This window comes from Lepisosteus platostomus, chromosome 7, assembly GCF_059453375.1.
Source record: "Lepisosteus platostomus isolate fLepPlt1 chromosome 7, fLepPlt1.hap1, whole genome shotgun sequence".
NCBI lineage: Eukaryota > Metazoa > Chordata > Actinopteri > Semionotiformes > Lepisosteidae > Lepisosteus > Lepisosteus platostomus.
Genome location: NC_142617.1, coordinates 33,413,183 through 33,431,727, shown reverse-complemented (window position 1 = coordinate 33,431,727; position 18,545 = coordinate 33,413,183). Strand labels below are relative to the sequence as shown.

The following is an 18,545-nucleotide window of genomic DNA, read 5'->3' as shown; positions in this document are numbered from 1 at the left end:
TCAGTAATCAACAAGACAAGCAATCAGATCATTCGGGCATATGCACTGATATCGGATACAATTAGTTACAGCCTATTACGGTAACGCTTAAAGAACTGTTCTTCGTGACGATTCCGTCCGAAATCCTCACCTTGCGTAATAAAAAGCTTAACATATATTTAAATCCGAAAGAAAATAAGACAATTATGGCATAATACCTAGCAATAAAGGTAACAGTCACACATTGTACAATTGGGATCGCCAGTTAATTCACTGTAATTTCACATACTATCTGTATATAAAAAGACAAGACGACCCGATAGAATAACATTAAATGTACAATTAAATTGTAGATGAATGCTAAACATGTCACATTTTTTCACATTGAAAATCTGTAAAATACCATTGTACATTATTAGTAAAAATAATTCAATTGCAGAACCGGTTGTCAAACCGGTTATACCCGTTACTGTGTGTCCCTTAAAACAGCCAGAAACAATTCAGTCACGTTCCTGTTTGAATTGGAACTAGAGCAGAGTGTGAGGAAACAGTTTTTATTAGATAATGTCGACGTGGAAAAGACAGATCTAGTATATGGGTACTGTTACACCGGTACCATACTCGTTGTTTACATTGTTATTGTTATTGTAATTGTATTTCCTGTCTATTGTCTTGTCTGCTCTATATAAACTGCACCTGAGAGACTAATGAGAAACACTTTATACTTTTATCCCTGTGTAAGTATAATGACAAATAAAATTGAATTGAATTGAGTCGAATCTAGTTTAACCTGTTATAGTTCTTTTGAACAAGCTACAACTGTATGATTACAAATAGAGCTGTAAATATATTTTTTATGGAGAAGGTAAGCAAAGTAAACGATGTCTTTGGACTGGTTAATGGAAAGAGGCCACTACAGATAAGGGGTTTCAGGAGATATTGCTACTTTAGAAGTCTTTCAGACCGGAGAAGAACAACCGGACACGCTCCCATTGTCACAGGACAGTTCTACTGCGACAGGCAAAATTATTTGTGCTAAAATAGTTTAAGTTGTTAACAGAGAAAACGACGAGGGGTACATGATTCAAGTGTTCAAAATCACCAGGGGCTTTGACAAAGGCATAAGACAAAAGAAAACTAAGCTAAAGTGCCTTTAAACAAAGAAAAGAAGGCACACATTTACACAAAGGGTAGTGGGGGTCTGGAACAAGCAGCTCAGCCCTTTTGTTGAAGCCGATATATTAGCTTCTGCGAGAAACGCCTGGATGAGCTCCTCGAAAAAATTAGCTACTAAACCCCTAAACGGGTTTTTATTTAGAGTTTTAACATTATTCAAAAAAAGTAATTTTCAAAACCAAATTTATGATGTGAGGATTCACTGGATGCTAATATTAACCTGCTGATTATAATGTGTGTGTTTTTTTTTCCGTTTCCGTTGAGCTCCCATCCGCTGAAGTTAGCTTGGTGAATCTGCGTGGCCACAAAGCACGTAGCAGGTCTTGAAAACAACCGAACGGGACGTTTGAAGCGTCGCCCTCCGCGTCGGGCAGCAGGTGGCGCTACTGGGCCTTCGGCGTTTCGGAGCCTGCGCAGAGAGAAGCCTCTTCGTTTCCTCGCCGGGCTTGTTGTTTTCCCAGGAAGCCGGAAGAAGCGACCTGTAGTTTGGGTCGGAATCGGCGTCCGATCGGGTAGAATCAGGTAAGACGGGACAGGGTTTTCCGAACTCTGCTGAGAAGCGGAGAAAACCGGCGGGTTCGCCGCCCGACGTTGGTTTCAGCCCCGGGCATTCAAGCGCGCACACGTCGGTCTGTTGTTCCTGAGTTACACAAGCGGCTGTCGTGGGTTCGGGTTCAGATCTTGACAGTTTGGAGTTGAGGTTGGCCGCCGGGGCATGTTCGGAAAGTGACGGGTTTCCAGGCACCGGGCGCGCGCAGAACTCGGTTCCGGTGTCAGGAGGTTCCGTTCTGGTGCCGAGACTCTCCGGCTCCCAGCCGAGCTGGTCTCCCTGGATCGGTGCGGGGCAGGCGGCCGGATCTCGCCGAGCCAACCCAAAAGCCACCATCCGGCCTTTCGGGTGGGAATATCCGTGGATCTGAGAAGGAAAATCGCCGTCGCATCTGCTGAGCGAAGTTGCCCTCGGAGTGTCAGGCATCTGCAGTTTGTGCAGCTGCGTGACACAAGTATAATAACATATAGTAGGCAGTCGCCGGCTTAATACTGCATTGGTGCCCTCTACAGACAGAGCGTTGTTCACTAATCCATGCCGTCGATTGAAGCATACCCATTGAGCAGTGATATGTTTTCGATGTGACTGATCCTAGCGCTGACTGTCCGGCATGTGACTAATACTGTACCCCCAGACCGAACCCAGTTATTCCCTTTGAAGTCTTTACTGGTCCTACTCGCTCAAGTCAGATTGATCATTTATTTTTGTATTATTTAGATGATAGCTCTTAAGGTCGTGACTGTGATCGACGGTGGAAATCAGAATAAGCATTGTTATTAAAACAGAAGCCTATTTCTGTGCTGTGTGAATGTTAATTCTGTGCTGGAAATATTGTCTGGTTTCCTGATTTTTGGATCAATCTGCAAATGCTCTCCAAGATGTTTGCTTCTTTGTCTTGTTCCTGAGCTGCACAGTGGCGCAGTGGTTAGTGTTGCTGACTCAGCTCTTGGGACCTGGGTTCAATTCTGGACCAGGGGGATTATCTGTGTGTATATTCTCCCTGTGGTTGTGTGGGTTTCCTCCAGGTGCTGTGGTATCTTCTTGCAGTCCAAAGACATACTGGTAGGGTTAATTGGCTTCAGGGGAAAGTGGCCCTGGTGTGAGTGTATGTCTGTCTGCCTGCCCTGCGATGGACTGGTGTCCTGTTCAGGGTGTATCCTGCCTTGAGCCCATTGCTTGCTGGGATAGACTACAGCTCCACAGTGACCCTGTATTGGACAAACCAGTTAGGAAATAGATGGATTTATTGTTCTTTATACACCATATTTACACTGTACAGTGTAATATGTAATAAACTTATAATATATCTGTACAGTATAATAAGCTGAGTTTTCTTTTACTCAGTACTGTCTGTATACACTCAGGAGGTGAGAGTAAAGATTAATTAGACACTTTAATAAAAACAAAGCGTCAACCTTAGAGGACTTCTATAGTCGAAGCACACTCTTTATTTACTGAGGTTGAATGCCCCATCCAAAGGTGATACATTTTCCAAATCTGGCTTTGTCCCTTAAAAGCCCAATGATGGAGTGCAGCTTCAGTCCAGACAGCGTATGCAGCCTCAGACAGGACAGTTTGGCAGTTGTGGGTGAATGTTTATGTGCTTGAAAAGAAGAATGGGAGCAAAGTACAACATGTGCAATTCCAGTATAAACAAAGCCCCCAGCTACGTCCGTCCTTCTTATTTCTGATGCGGAGACTTGCCCGTGTCAGCTGTCATCTTATCGCCCTGTACGTCATTGGCAGCGATGACCTTGATGGTTTGTGGGTCAAAAGAAGCTTTAAGCTTTGCTTTGTAGAATGACGTTAATGTGTGACGTTTGTTCTCTGACTGCTCACTTGCCACTTTGGCACTATAAATGCATTAGATGCCCACACAGCCCCGCCACTTTAGAATGAGCGCCGTGGAATTGTCTGGTTTTCCGTGTTCAGCTACACCAGGTACGTTGGCATGTTTGTTTCTGCTCCGTTTTGTGCTTGGTAGCTCTTTGGCAGCGTTTATTTGACAGCATCACACCTCTCTTTAAAAGGAATTATTGAGTCTTAGCTACATCTGTATATAGCTCTTTGTATTCATTGTGCTCTGGGTGTAGTACGTTTTTTTATCACCATTAACTGCAATTCAAAGTATTGGAGTTGTGAGTTGGGTTTTTTCAGGCTCAAGGGGTTTATGTTCTGTTCTGTTAGGAGCTTACCAATTACCGTTTCTTTTACAAAGTCAGTTCTTATTTTACTTTAACAGACCTTGAGGGAGTTTGGTCACCGATACAGAGCCGTATGGTTTACGTATCTGTTTAAATATTCCTTACATATTTAATACAAAGACTAGAACCTTGAATATGTGCTGATATACAGCACAGTAACAGTCAAAATAAAGAAAACGCCAATATAAAGTGTATTAACAGGGCGTTAGGCCACCATGACCCACCAGTGCAGCTTCAGTGCCCCTTGGCATAGATTCTACAAGCGTCTGGAACTGGACTGGAGGAGTCAGGAAACGAAACCTGTATTCGAAAAAATGCTTACTCTTGTTCCGAAATCCCAACATTCAAAGCACGGAGAAGAGAAGACACTGGTCACAAAGCCGTTTGAGACCATTCTGGGTGATTTTCTGCCCCATCACTAGTAGAGTAAATGGATACTCCCAGGAATGTGGGAATAAAACACCATGTTAGCTCCGGTTGATCAATTAAGTGTGGATGTGCAAGCAGTGCGTCTCATTGGCCAGCTGGGGTCCCTGTTGTGGCCGACCAGGGCTGATGTGTCAGTGGCGTGGCGGCGGGGGTTGTGATCTCGCTGTGTGTCTGTGTCTGTCCGCAGCAAGAAAGGGTGCCCTGCACGTGGGGCACAGCGGTCAGGCCAGGCAAGAGGGCGATCTCCCCATGTCGGCCAGGAACGGCTCGGCAAGCGATGAAGAGTGCCGTATCACCGAGGTGTGCCGCGCCCCCGAGGATGTGGAGCTGACAGAGCTGGGCCCCCTGCTGGAGGAGTCCGGGGGGCCAGGCAAGGCACAGGGGGCCACAGCTGGGGTGAGTCCTCCGGACCTGGGGGGGGGAGGGAGATGCAGAGGGTCTCAGACACTGGAGCTCCAGTCAGAGAAAGCTAGCGAAGCTAACTGTGTGTCTGAACACAACTTCCCAGTGCGTTTTATATACAGCTCCTCAGGTCTGCGGAAGCTTTTTTGCGCCACAGAGGAAAAAAAAAGTTTAAAACAGTCTTGCATTTAAACTAAAAACTTTTTTGAGTTTATACAAGTAAACATTGCCTGAAAACGGGATAATTAATTTGCGAACAATATCGCCTGCTATAATGATATGTTGCAATATATATATACAATAGTATTGTCCCATACACACTAGCATTGACTTTAAGAACAGAAGAATATGGTGACACTCCTTTTTGCACAAAAGAATTAAGCGACAGGAGCATGTGGAGTTCTTTTTGTATACATGAATTAGAACTCCCTGCTAGTGAGCATTCCTGGGTTAAACGAGTCTCGGTTTTGCCGTTTCTGTGAAAAGTAGAAATCACGTGGCTTTCCAAACATGTTATTCTACATGTGAAACTGCAGAAAAAAAGGAACTGTACATAGGTTTTTGCCTTCTCTGTAAACATTGAACGGAATACATTTATGATGACTTGACAGTAAGACGTATACCTATTGCTGGCTTACTGTAACTGGTATTATTGTTGGTAATCGTTGGTAGAGCAAGCCAACGATGTACTAACAACTGTATCATGGGTTGTGTGCTGTCCTGTTTTTGTTTTGGCATTCCCCTATCATTTTTACATTCATGTATATGCCAATGGACACAGAAATACTGTTTCTTCTTCCTTTAAATGACATGTTTCCTGCATTTTGCTGTGTTATTACAAATTCAAATGGATTCGTTATGAGCATAGTGTAGTCCAAAAACGTTTGAGGGCTTTATGCTTAAAGAGTCAACAATTAACCAACAATAACAGTATTGTTCACATATTAATCGCATTTGAACTATGTTAGCTCGTTTAAATGCAATACTGTCTCTTACAAATGCAAAAGGTTTCAAGTTTAAAAGCAGTACAATCTTATATGAACACAAAAAATATATTTTTATCCGTGGCGCTAATAAGCTTCCATACGGGTCTGGTGTTTTGCTTGTATTTTATTTGTGTTTTTAGTATAGACTGATAAGAATCAGAGTTTTATCATAGGGGGAGGTTCAATTCTGATCTTTTTTCTGATCCACGCCTCTCTGATTGAGGGGAACGTAAAAAACACAAAAGGCCTTTAGCAAAGATGTACTCCGCCCAGAAGTAGCTGAGCAGATTCAGACCATCACTTTACCAGTGACTGGTGTTGAAAGGTCCCTGACTCAACAGCTAAGCAGCACACATCTCTCTGCTTGCATATGACATGTCTAAACAGGTTTCTCCTCCTTCAGTACCAGATGGATAGAATTGTAATGCAAAGGGGATTGTGGGAAAACACAATACAACATAGACACGGGCACGCCTTTAGTGAGGACATCTGGCAAATAGTAAGGCAACTGAAATCAGGAGCAGAAAATTGGTGAGACCACACACGACGATGCAACATGAAAGAGGGAGGGGCGTAGTCGGCATCCAGAACAGGATGAACAACAAACCGCACCCAGTATCTCCTTGATATAAGCTTGAGGACTGTTACAGATGACAGGAGGCCAGCTAACTTTTGCTAGTTAACTAGTTAAGATGCTCTTAACTAATTAATGTGAGGATCTCATCTAGCTGTTTTGGGTATATCGGGTTGAACAGCATGACTGGGTAGCTTGTACCAGACTCCCACAACTCTTTGTGTACAGAGTTTTCTGTCTTAAATGAGCTTCCTTTTAGGTGACACACGTGTCCACCGGCTTGTACTATATTAATCCTACAGTCCGTGGGGTTGACAGTTCGGAGTGAGTGGATTATTACAAGAATGGTAAAAGGGGGAAGGTTGCGAAAATAGCAGTAATTGCTTGCATTCATCCCAAAGGATCTCAAAGTACTGTACATATAGGTGGGAGACAGAATCCCACCATTGAAGTATAGCATCCACCTGGGCCTGACTGCCATTTTGCTCCAGCAGCAGCTCCGCCACACAGCAGATCAAATGGAGGAGTGGGATCTGATCATATTACTAGTCGGATTAAGGGAGAGATAAGGCCCATATTTACCATAGTAAACTGTTGTAGGGATCACTTGCCTGCTTGCAGGGGCTAATGTGGCTTTATGCCTCTGCAGGGGCCAGCAGGGGCAGCAGCCTGCCCTGAGGAGGAAGAGGAGGAGGAGGAGGAGGAAGGAGTGAGAGTGATTACACTGCCGCTGCAGGCCCATCATGCCATGGAGAAGATGGAGGAGTTTGTGTACAAGGTAGGCAGTCAGTGCCGTGCTGGCACCAGGCTGGGTGTGCTTGAACCAGTGCCCACATGACAGGCACTGAGCTTTAATGAGAACAAGCAGTGCCAGAAGCCTCACACACGTGCTCTGATTTGTGCTCAAGCAACTTTTCCATTTCTCAAGCCTACATGCAGTATCTCAGAGAGCTTTGTGCCCAAGCTAAGCGTGTTGCCCAGCAAAGACTGAATGTTCCATAGATTCCCACCTGGGGAGTATACTATTCTGCCGCTTTTAAAAGTAAACACGTATCACGAGAGTTTTGGATGATCAGATTTTAAGTCAGTGTCATGATGGGCACATGCATAATGTTATTTAAATTTCAAACAGTGTGCAGACAGAGGTGTTGATTAAGTAATATTGTTCTTTGGTAGAACACAATACTGAACTCAAGTCATGAGATTTCATATAAAGCTTTCTACAGCTTTCACAAAGAGCTTTTGAAATTGCTGAAATTAATTGATTTAAGGACTTGTATGACTAGACGTTGAAAACATATTGTTTTAATGTATACAAGCACAGAAAAAGATCCCCTGCTTGAGTAATGGAGACCGCTAAATTGCGATCAGAATAATTGATAGTGGCCTGAGTTTGAGAGAAGCCGTCCAGAGAATGAGATGTTCGGCTTCAGCAATCAGCAGACTAGTCCAGAGGAACCAGAAATCACTGCTCTGACAGGGACAGGTCACATCCTAGAAGGCAAAGGAATCACTGCTCTTTCCTGAGACTGTCTACAGCACAGGCCAGGAAGAAATAGCCCTAACTTCAACTGAGGCTCTGTCTGCATTGAAAATGAACTGCATGTTTGGAGATTGTTCAGGGGTAGCATTAACAGATGAGAGACAAAAGTGACATTTGTGTGGGCCAGAGAACATTTATTGTCAGGACAGAGTTTTGAAGTGTTTAATTCGCTTATTCACCAGTGGATTCTGTTTGGCCCGTGCCCGTCCTGACTGAAGAACATATGTGTGAAAAGTGGTGAGAGTTGTGCTGACTGCTGTCTCAGCCAAATGGTGGGGCTATTGAAGTGTAAAGTGTGAAGAAATCTCCTTTAATTCAAACAAACTCCTCTAATGCAGGTTGAGGGCAGGCTTCCTTCTCCGCCACACATTAACAAAGGCCTTGAGCCAACGGTTTTTCCTTTCCTGCGGGCCTCTCTAGAAACGTCCATTTCCTGTGTGGCAATGCAAGAAGACACGGTACTAGGATTACAACGGCACAACATAAAGTCTTGTTTTTGTGAGGGCTTGCCCTTCAACGGGTGTCGGCCACTTCCAGCCAGCCTTTACCTGCTGACTACAGCTACGCAGCTTGAGTGGCAAAACATCCCACAGCAGCCTGTCCTGGGCTGCTCAAGTCTACATGCTGCATTGGGTATAACCCTAACGCAGGATTGGGTTAATGCTCAGTGAGGTTACCTTGACTTATGATTGTAATGTTTTCATTGCGCAATGTCATGTTTTGCACTGAAAGCTTACTGAGCGGGACTTCAGTGTAAGTGCAGTGTCCCAGTGTTCCTGCTAATAATGGCTGTGTTTTGCAGATGTGGGAAGGACGCTGGAGGGTGATCCCATACCATGTGCTGCCGGAGTGGCTGAAGGACAATGACTACCTGCTGCACGGGCACCGGCCGCCCATGCCTTCCTTCCGGGCCTGCTTCGGCAGCATCTTCAGGATCCACACCGAGACCGGCAACATCTGGACACACCTGCTTGGTGAGCCTCAAAGCACTGCCCCAGACACAGTCACGTAGCCCCATGCTCATCCACCTTGACCTTTCACCTCACGTTCTCAGTTTTCTCTGTTATCTTGCTATCCTCTCCTTCTCACTCCTCTCCCAGTCTCCCCTACGATCACCTTGATTTTCTCTGCCTCTGCCCATCCTTTAAGGCTAAACATAATTCAATCTGTTTCCTCAGGTCTGATCCTGTTCCTGTGCCTGGGTATCCTGACAATGCTGCGCCCCAATGTCTACTTCATGGCGCCCCTGCAGGAGAAGGTGGTGTTCGGGATGTTCTTTCTGGGTGCTGTGCTGTGCCTGTGTTTCTCCTGGCTCTTCCATACGGTGTACTGCCACTCCGAGAAAGTGTCCCGCACCTTTTCCAAGTAAGATTGTCTGCCTTGCCCACACCACAGTTTAGGAGTGACACCGCATCAGATCCGTTCATAGTGCAGGAGTGACACCGCATCAGAGCCGTTCACAGTGCGGGAGTGACACCGCATCAGATCCGTTCATAGTGCGGGAGTAACACCGCATCAGAGCCGTTCACAGTGCGGGAGTGACACCGCATCAGAGCCGTTCACAGTGCGGGAGTGACACCGCATCAGAGCCGTTCACAGTGCGGGAGTGACACCGCATCAGAGCCGTTCACAGTGCGGGAGTGACACCGCATCAGAGCCGTTCGCAGTGCGGGAGTGACACCGCATCAGAGCCGTTCGCAGTGCGGGAGTGACACCGCATCAGAGCCGTTCGCAGTGCGGGAGTGACACCGCATCAGAGCCGTTCGCAGTGCGGGAGTGACACCGCATCAGAGCCGTTCGCAGTGCGGGAGTGACACCGCATCAGAGCCGTTCGCAGTGCGGGAGTGACACCGCATCAGAGCCGTTCACAGTGCGGGAGTGACACCGCATCAGTTTAGCAACACATGCATCACTCACTAGTGCAAAGGTACTTTCAGTACTTCAGAAACATCATTATCCAGAGATGCTTCATCCTTTAGTGGGGTACACCAAGGCAATGCCTATCCCAGCAAACACAGAGAGCAAGGATAGATTGCACCCTCGACAGAACACTAGTCCCTGAAGCATTTGCCTCAGTCTAAATTCTCTTCCACTCATTTATTTTCGTGTCTCACAGTTGTGATCTCTTTTTTCATCTTTTTAGATCCTTTGTTCAGTCTGTTTCTGCCACACCACTCTAAATGGGCTTGGTACTGTTCAGTGTTTGTTTTTGCTGTATTTGAAATACTGTACTAAAACATTGTTTTTTTTTATCTAAAGAATTGCGTTACTTTTTTCAACTTAAGTATCTGTTACTATCCCTAGTAACATAAAGTGCTTAGCAATTTAAAAACGTACTTATTTTCTAAATCTGACAGCATAAATGCAAGGCATTAATGCTTTCTAATTAAAAACTTCATTTTTTAGGAAGTACAAGCATTTGGCCACCACCCCAAAGGCTAAAAATGTGCACCTCTCCACTGTGGTTATGGGATTCTAGGTCGCTTTTTCAATTAATTTTTCAATTAATCCTCACAAATGCAAAATGAACAGCTAATTCATGGCCAATTATCCCTTTTAATGGAGAAGTTCCTCCACGTCTAACCAGACTGCAATTAAAGTCATTAGCGAGTGTCTAAGCTGGCTTTAAAAGAAACAGTTGATTTCAAAAGGGAAAGGTTGATTGATTCTCTGTCCCCCTGGCAGGCTGGATTACTCCGGGATCGCCCTGCTGATCATGGGCTCCTTCGTGCCCTGGCTGTACTACTCCTTCTACTGCTCCCCTCAGCCACGCCTCATCTACCTCTCCATTGTCTGCGTGCTGGGCATCGCCGCCATCATCGTGTCGCAGTGGGACCGCTTCTCCACCCCACGCCACCGGCCCACGCGCGCAGGTAAGATCACGTCCCTGCCAGATGGGGGGCACTATAGTGCGAAAGGCTGAGCAGACACGGTAGCCCAACTACCCAAGGGCAGGGGACCTCACAAAACACAGTTCGAAACACACTCCTCAACGGGACCTTTGCTCAGACCAGAACAAACGAGCCCAGAAATACTGATCAACACGCAAACACATACTGCAAAAATAACTTCGTTTTTTTACCTATTTTGTGTTTTATCTAGAGGTTATCCTACATATTACTCATACCATCGTTTTTTCCTGTTTTATGTATTGAGCACAACTGAAATGTGGAGCAGTGGTCTGAATTCATCCTCAGCTGTTAATTTAACACAGTCATGGTTACAGTACTTAGTACTTGTGTGTACAAATGACTGAAAAATATTCCTAACCAGCAGTACACTTACAGTGGTGTGAAAAAGTAAGTACATCCCATGAAAAGGTTTGTCTTTTTTTACATTTTTGGACAAAAGGATATTTGATTGTCATTTCAAGAACAGTGATAAATAAAGGTGATCTAATTTTAAAAAATAACATTGAAAAGTCACATTGTGCACTCATTTGTACTATTTAAACCAAGAGGAATGCAAAAGACCAAAAGATGCTGCAGGAAGTCTCCAAGAACCTCAGGATAACATCAAGGGATTTACAGGCAAGTCTTGCCTCAGTCAGTGTCAAAGTGCATGAGTCAACCATCCCAAAGAGACTGCACAACGTTGCCCTACATGCGAGGTCTGGAAGGAAGAAGGCTCTGCTCTCAAAAAACAATATAGATGCACAACTGAAGTTTGCCAGACAACACCTAGGTGAAGATCAGGACTATTGGAACAATGTGCCCTGGACGCATGAGACAAAGATAGAGCTGCTTGGCCACAATGCCAGACGTCATGTTTGGCGCAAACCAGAAACTGCCTTTGACCAGAAGAACTTCATATCAACTGTAAAGCATGGTGGTGGAAGCAGTATGGTTTGGGGCTGTTTTTCTGCCTCAGGGCCTGGCCAGCTTGCCATTAGGAGTCAACTATGAATTCCACATTGTACCAGAGAGTACATGAGGAGAATGTGAGGCCATCTGTCAAAAAACTGAAGCTGAACCGTAAGTGGACCTTTCAGCAAGACAGTGACTCAAAACACTCAAGCAAATCCACAAAAGACTGGCTCAAAAAGTAGAAATGGAGGTTTATGAAATGGCCAAGTCAAAGCCCAGATCTTAACCCCACAGAAATGCTGTGGTGGGGCTTGAAGCGGGCAGAACATGCAAGAAAGCCCTCAAACATCACACAGTCGAAGGAGCTCTGTAAGGAGGAGTGGGCAAAAAGTTCTCCAAGTCGATGTAGGAGACTGATAGACAATTACAAGAAAGGCCTACAAGGAGTGATTTCTGCCAAAGGGGGCAACACCAGCTGTTGAAGCTAGGGGGTGGACTTATTTTTTCCACAGCAGACAATTGCATTTCTGACTTTTTTTTCTTGAATTAATGATTGCAAAGAATAATTTTCATTATCTTTTAATTAGATCACCTTTATCTATCAATATTGTTGAAATGAAGATCTAATATCCATATATGCAAATATGTTCTCATGGGATGTACTTACTATAGCATCGTATTTGTCATGGTCACTTTAATGTGAATAAATGAGCAAGTAGTATCTCCAGTATCTTGTTTCAGACACTTCCACAGTCTGTTATTGCTGTTCTGTACATTTTTTAAATGCAGCAGGATAGTAGGACATCATGCACATCCTAAAGATGAGTGTCTTTCTATTCCAGTCCAGACCAGGGCCACATCCCAGCAGGTTTGACACCTGTTTAAATCTTACCCTGCTTGGGACTCCTAAGTGGCTCAACCCCTCAAGGCTCTTACCTGAGCTCCACGGTCCAGGCATTGCAGGTTCACGAGCCTAGGCCAAGTTACTAGCCCACTGTGACTGTGATTTCCTGACAGCCAAACAGTGGTTTCTCAGATAGCAGTAACACAGAGATCCCCGTCACGTCCTGGGTGCTTGCAGACGTTCCTGTGCTGTCACGAGGGACGTGACTCTCCTCGGATAGGAGCTTAGTCTCTTGTTTAGGGCCACGTATCCTGTGGCGCGTCAAAGGAGAACGGGCTCAAAGGCAGGTAGTTCGAAGGAGCCTCGTCTTCCCTGATCTCCCCCATCAGTGCTTGAGAGGTCATAGCTGTGAGCCGAAACATGAAAAGCACACAAATGGCAGTTCCAGATTGGATGGATATATAACAATGCTAAAAACACTAGCCTGCTTCAACTAACTGGGTTGTAGACTGTACCCCTCAGGCCCCCCTGTCTACCCCCTGGCTTGGCGTGTCTGCTCCCTGTCCCGTGTCTGTCTTTCTGCCCTCTGCTTCAGCATGTGTTGTCCCCACAGGAGTGTTCATGGGCCTGGGCCTGAGTGGTATCGTGCCCACTATGCACTTCACTATCGCTGAGGGTTTCGTCAAGGCTACCACCGTGGGCCAGATGGGCTGGTTTTTCCTAATGGGCGCCATGTACATTACCGGCGCAGGGCTGTACGCCGCCAGGATCCCCGAGCGCTACTTCCCCGGCAAGTGTGACATCTGGGTAAGATGGCGCTTCTCTTTCCTGTGGAGCTGGAGGTCTGTGCCCCCTGCCCCCACAGGGATGTCCTGTGAGCCGGGTCCAGTCCAGGGAGAGCTCCTGACATACTCATAACATCTATCTGGCACATCACGCAGCAGAAAAAAAGCAAACACGAACACAGCAGCATCTGATGGCTTGGCCTTGCGCCCTTTCCAGGACCCGATCCATGCACTCTTTCAGTTTTATCCGGGACTGTGCTCGGGTCTCTTGGCTGGCCTGGCTTTCTTGCTTGCTGTCCAGTGTAAGCAGTTTCTCTGCTGTTTCCTTTGAAAAAACATTGTTGACGAGTATATGACTAGACACACTAGACATTTTATTCCTAGACTCTATAGCGGTGGCTCTGTGGCTAAGGATCTGCGCCTGTGGCTGGAAGGTTGCCAGTTCAAATCCCACAGCCGGCAGAGGAATCCTACTCCATTGGGCCCCTGAGCAAGGCCCTTAACCCCAGCTGCTCCAGGGGCGCTGTACAATGGCTGACCCTGCACTCTGACCCTAAGCTTCTCTCCCTGTCTGTGTGTCTCATAGAGAGCAAGCTGGGGTATGTGAAAAGATAAATTCCTAATGCAAGACATTGTATATGGTTAATAAAGTGATATTATTATTATATAAATGCATGTTGCAAAGTGGCTATTCAAGCCCTGAACATGTGGTGCGGACTTACTGGAAAATAAAATACACAGGTCTTTACAGCAGGAATAAGCGATTTCACTTAACATATATCCCCCTTTGTGATCTGTCACCCCTTGTACCTCTCTCTCTTGCTGCGCTGTTTTCTGTCCTGCTCTTCCTGAAATCCATCTTTTTCCCTCTGCATTCCACTTTTCCTACCTCTACCTCTCTTTCCTCTTTTTACTTCAGCTTTTTGCCGCCCAGCTCTTACAGTGTTGGCTTTTTTATTTATATCAGATCTGTTTTTTTTTTTATCAGTGTTGTGAAGGGAGATTTATATAATGGAAAAGCTCACCTTTTCTCTTGGGTTACAAGTAGAAAGGTTTAGTAAATCCTGGCAGGCCTGGAGTGGGTTTGTAGCTCAATTGAGACCTGATTCTGTTCTGTGAAAGAGGATGAGGCAGACTTTTGTCTGGATTGTTGGTTATTTGTTGTGTTTTTGCTGACTGTATTTATATATAACCTCCCATCTATACTGGCGTAAACAATCTCATCCAAAAATGAAAGATAAAAGCTGTAATTTTTATTTTTTCTTATGTAGTACTGGAAAACTTTCACCATTAAATACAAAGTTCAAAAAAAAAAACTCTGCTCTTGAAAGCAGGGCTTCAGCAGAGGGATTTCACAGTGTCTCATGATCTCACGCTCTGCTTCTTCAGTTTCAGTCTCACCAGATCTTCCACGTGCTGGTGGTGGCGGCTGCCTTCATCCACTTCTACGGCGTGTCCAACCTGCAGGAGTTCCGCTACGGCCTGGAAGGGGGCTGCACCGATGACTCGCTGCTCTGAGAGGACACCGTACCCCCCCCCACCACACACACACACACACACACACACACACACACACACACACACACACACACCCGGCAGCCTGCACCCACTGTTCCCAAGTGCCACTGGGGCTCGCAGGACCCCGTGTAGAATCAGCCTCTCCCTGCCGATATCCTTTCTGACCGGAGCGTGGGGGGGCCCCTGTGGCATTCTCCCTGGAGCTCCTGCTTGGATCCTCCAGCCTTCGAACGATACATTTCTGGCGGGGGGGGGGGGTGGGGCTGTGCTGAACAAAAGTACATGGCTCGCCGTGAGGGATCAAGAGATTCGGCGATGCTAAGAGGCGTCCCTTCCGACAGGCATTCCCGGAGGCTGCCGCGTTCCTGTAGGTGTAGCTAGGGAGGCGCGGTGTGATCCGAACCCAAAGGAAAAATTTAGAGAAGGCCTCGATGAGTCCTTCGCGGGGCGCACACCAAGTCGGAAAGGAAATCGGCAGAGAGCAAAGGTGCTGGACAAAGCGTTTTACAAGTCAGCTATGGACGTGCTGGTCTCTCTTGACTCCCTGGGCTCAGGTGTCGGTTTGAGTCTTGGCCGTTCATTCCTGCCTCTTCGTCCTTCAGGTTCGTTTGATCTAGGTATTGTAACGCCGCCCACAGGCTCACACAGAGCCTGCCTTTCAGATCCATACAGCTCTGAATCCCGGCGCGAAAATGCTTTGACGACGCCCTTCAATCCATGAATTCAAAGATCCCCAGTTGATCCTCGAGAGCTGTAATCCTGCAGACCTCTTGTCTGTTTAAATCGTCACTCTTTCTCCTCTGGAGAAAGGTGTTATAGTGTATCGGTCCAGCTGATTCCTAATGAGATCCTTCTCTTAAGCTGTTGGTGTGAGATTGTGATGGCAGAGGAAATTCGAGAAAGAAGGCGATCGCCTTCTGGAGCAGAAAAGTAGGGCTGAAGGGAGACAGGCTTTATATGAGAAAGGGAGAGTGCCATAGCTGTGGTAGTGAATGAGGTACAATGGGATTTTAGATTTTATTTGTAATTGAAGAGGCAGGAATGCGAATCAAGCTAACAGCCAAGAGATAATCAGTAGCGGAGAGGGGGGAATCAGTGGCCATTAAAAAGTTGTTCTTGACAAAAGTCTGTGAAATGGTGATGGACATTATTTTCTTGGGTTTTTACATTCATTTCCCGTTTTTTTTTTTAATGGAAATTCTGCAGGCCGGTTAAAAACGAAGAGGCAGTTGGTTCTTTGTTGTAACTTCATTAGCTCTGATCTTGTCTACGATCTCTGGACAGACTGATTAGTGAAGTGTACCCCTCTTTTCAAAACCTGAGTATTTGGCGGGGAACCTGGTGACCGAATTTGGCAGAATTTGTAACGTGAAGAACTCTGCTAACTGACGCTCTTCTTGAGCGCCATCATGTAAAAACCTGACTGGAAACACAAGCAGTCGACACTGTCTGTACCTTTCTGGGCTGTCTTAGGCATCTAACGGTTTTCTTCGAAACGCATACTCTGGAAATCACTTCCCCATTGTGGCTTGGGAGGAAATGGAGCAGGTAACTTATTGGCATTGCACAGACTTATAACGCACAAGGTCTTTTCGATGGGCTGTATGGTGCAACACTAATTTTCTTCCCCTGTCCATTTCCTCCCACATCATCAGATATTCATTTTCATAAACTGTATTTGCTAGAGTAGTGAAAATGGTCAATATCAGTCTAATATGCAACAATGTCAGCTGTGTTCGCACACAGCAACGTATTGAATAAGATGCGGGACAATTTAGATGATTTTACTTTAACTGCTGTACATTAGAATGAGATATTGATTTAAGATACAAGGATCCCAGTTAAAACACTGTTTGGAACTGCGAAGACTGATACTGAACTGCTACCTTTTACATCTCAAAACTAGTGCAGATCAAGACGAATGTGGGATGACTCCAGTTTGATGTACTCTAGGAGTTGTTCCCTTTATACATTTTGTCCAGGAAACACTGCATGTACTTTGCAAGATCTAAAGTGCGGTGGGCATCAGTGGAAATTGTAGACATAAACTCCCCTGGTCGCTTAACCCACTTTGTCAGCAAATGATTAACATTGTTACCTTTGATGGGGCAAAAAGAAACCATCTGGTGGATTTTAATCTAACTAGTTATTCTCCCAGATGCAGTGTGTTCCCTTAATATTTTCTGTGCCTTAAGCAAATGGAAATAAAAAAGGGACAAACTTTGTAAAGGTCTGGTGCACTTTAAACACCAGGAGCAGTCAGGGAGCAGCCGGTTCGGAATGTGTTGCAACTAAATCAGTTTGACCTGGATCTTGAGCGACTACATCATTTTTCTCTTTCTTCCATCTGTGGCTTTTTCATTTTGATCTGGCAGTTAGAGTTCATTGAAGCCCATCGATAAGCTTGTTCTGCTGCTGTGCTCGTAGACAGGGGTGTGCCTCTTTTAAGTCTCTTTAAAGCTGGGTGCTTAACAAAGACTTTTTAACACTGCGTTGAACACGCATGGCGTGTCCTTTCATTTAGGCCTGTGATCATCCATTTCTCCCTTCCAGCCACAACCTGTATATCTAGATGTAAGATGTTCTATTAAATATTTAATAAAGCTTACAGTTAGAAACCATTTCTCTTGTTGCCTTTGTTACCCATCCAAGAAGCCCCTCGCTTCTCTCCTTGATGATTAACCAGTTCAACACTGGACTCTAGTGGTTGTGATCAGTGGTTAATGTATAGGGGGCAGTACAGTGACACAGTGATTAGCATGGGGTTCCCTGGTCTCAATTCTGGGGTGCTATCCGTGTGGAGTTTGCATGTTCTCTATGTGTTTGTGTGAGTTTCCTTTGGGCACTCTAGTTTCTTCCCAGGGTCCAAAAAATATACGGGTAGGTTCATTGGCTTCTGGGAAAATTGGCCCTGGTGGGACTGTGTGTGTACTTGTCTCTGTGCGTGCCCTGTGATTGGCTGGTGTCTTGTCCAGGGTATATCCTGCCTTGCACCAGTTTTATGCCAGGTTAGGTTCTGGCTCCCCTGCAATCCCGAATTGTTAGAAGCCGTTAGAAAATGTATGGATTATCTTGTTACTCTTTCCATATTAAACTCCCAGCCTCTGCCTCCCAACCTCAGAGCATTGGGTTTTGGTCATATCCTTTTCCTTGTCAAAGACTTACAATTACAAATCATAATACAGCCTCATCCACTGAAAGGAAAGCATGATTCTGCTGCAAGATGAGCTGTGCCTCTTTTTATTTTTTGGCATCTCGTGTAGGTATGGCAAGTACTTAACAAGGTTCTGAAATAATTACACAGCCCAAAACTGCATTCTACTAGTGCTCTCCATCCTAAAGAATTCCAAGGTTCTTTATAAAGAAATAGGCCCCCTCTTCCTCCAGCACTGAAGCCCCCACCTGAGAGGCACCACTGGTCGGCACCAGCAGTCCCACTGCACATCTGGTCAAGGGGAGAAATGAGAAACTGCTTCGACTGAATTAAGGGAAGATACAGGGGAAGCTACATGGTACAAGCCCAGGGTAGAATTAAGCAGGACACCAGAACTGACACCTCTGCTAAACAAAGTCGTTACCTCAGATTAATGTATCACCCGAAGACCAGCACCTCCTGCAGCACGGTGTCCCCGATCATCATCCCAATCGTACTGGGACCTTGGTTTTTGAACAGTGTGGTCAGGATGGAAGAACACCACCTACTGGCCCAACAACACCACTTACAGCAGCACCTGGAGCTGTGATTCTCA

The 18,545-nt window shown here is 45.6% G+C and overlaps 1 protein-coding gene across 1 annotated transcript; it reads left to right on the top strand.

Annotated features, from left to right (window-relative positions):
• The first annotated feature begins 870 nt into the window (after positions 1–870).
• LOC148658565 (adiponectin receptor protein 1-like) lies at positions 871–17,417 on the top strand. Its single transcript, XM_088639920.1, has 8 exons — positions 871–1,677; positions 4,526–4,734; positions 6,950–7,078; positions 8,646–8,817; positions 9,022–9,208; positions 10,529–10,716; positions 13,107–13,300; positions 14,668–17,417. The coding sequence occupies exons 2-8, from the start codon at positions 4,588–4,590 to the stop codon at positions 14,794–14,796; spliced, it is 1,146 nt and encodes a 381-aa protein (XP_088496046.1). The 5' UTR covers positions 871–1,677; positions 4,526–4,587; the 3' UTR covers positions 14,797–17,417.
• The last annotated feature ends 1,128 nt before the right edge of the window (positions 17,418–18,545 follow it).

Excerpts from the sequence above, each read along its gene's own strand:
- LOC148658565 (XM_088639920.1), top strand. The coding sequence starts at position 4,588 with ATGTCGGCCAGGAACGGCTCGGCAAGCGATGAAGAGTGCCGTATCACC. Across the intron at positions 8,818-9,021 it reads CATCTGGACACACCTGCTTG|GTCTGATCCTGTTCCTGTGC; the intron begins GTGAGCCTCAAA and ends CTGTTTCCTCAG. Across the intron at positions 13,301-14,667 it reads CCGGCAAGTGTGACATCTGG|TTTCAGTCTCACCAGATCTT; the intron begins GTAAGATGGCGC and ends CTGCTTCTTCAG.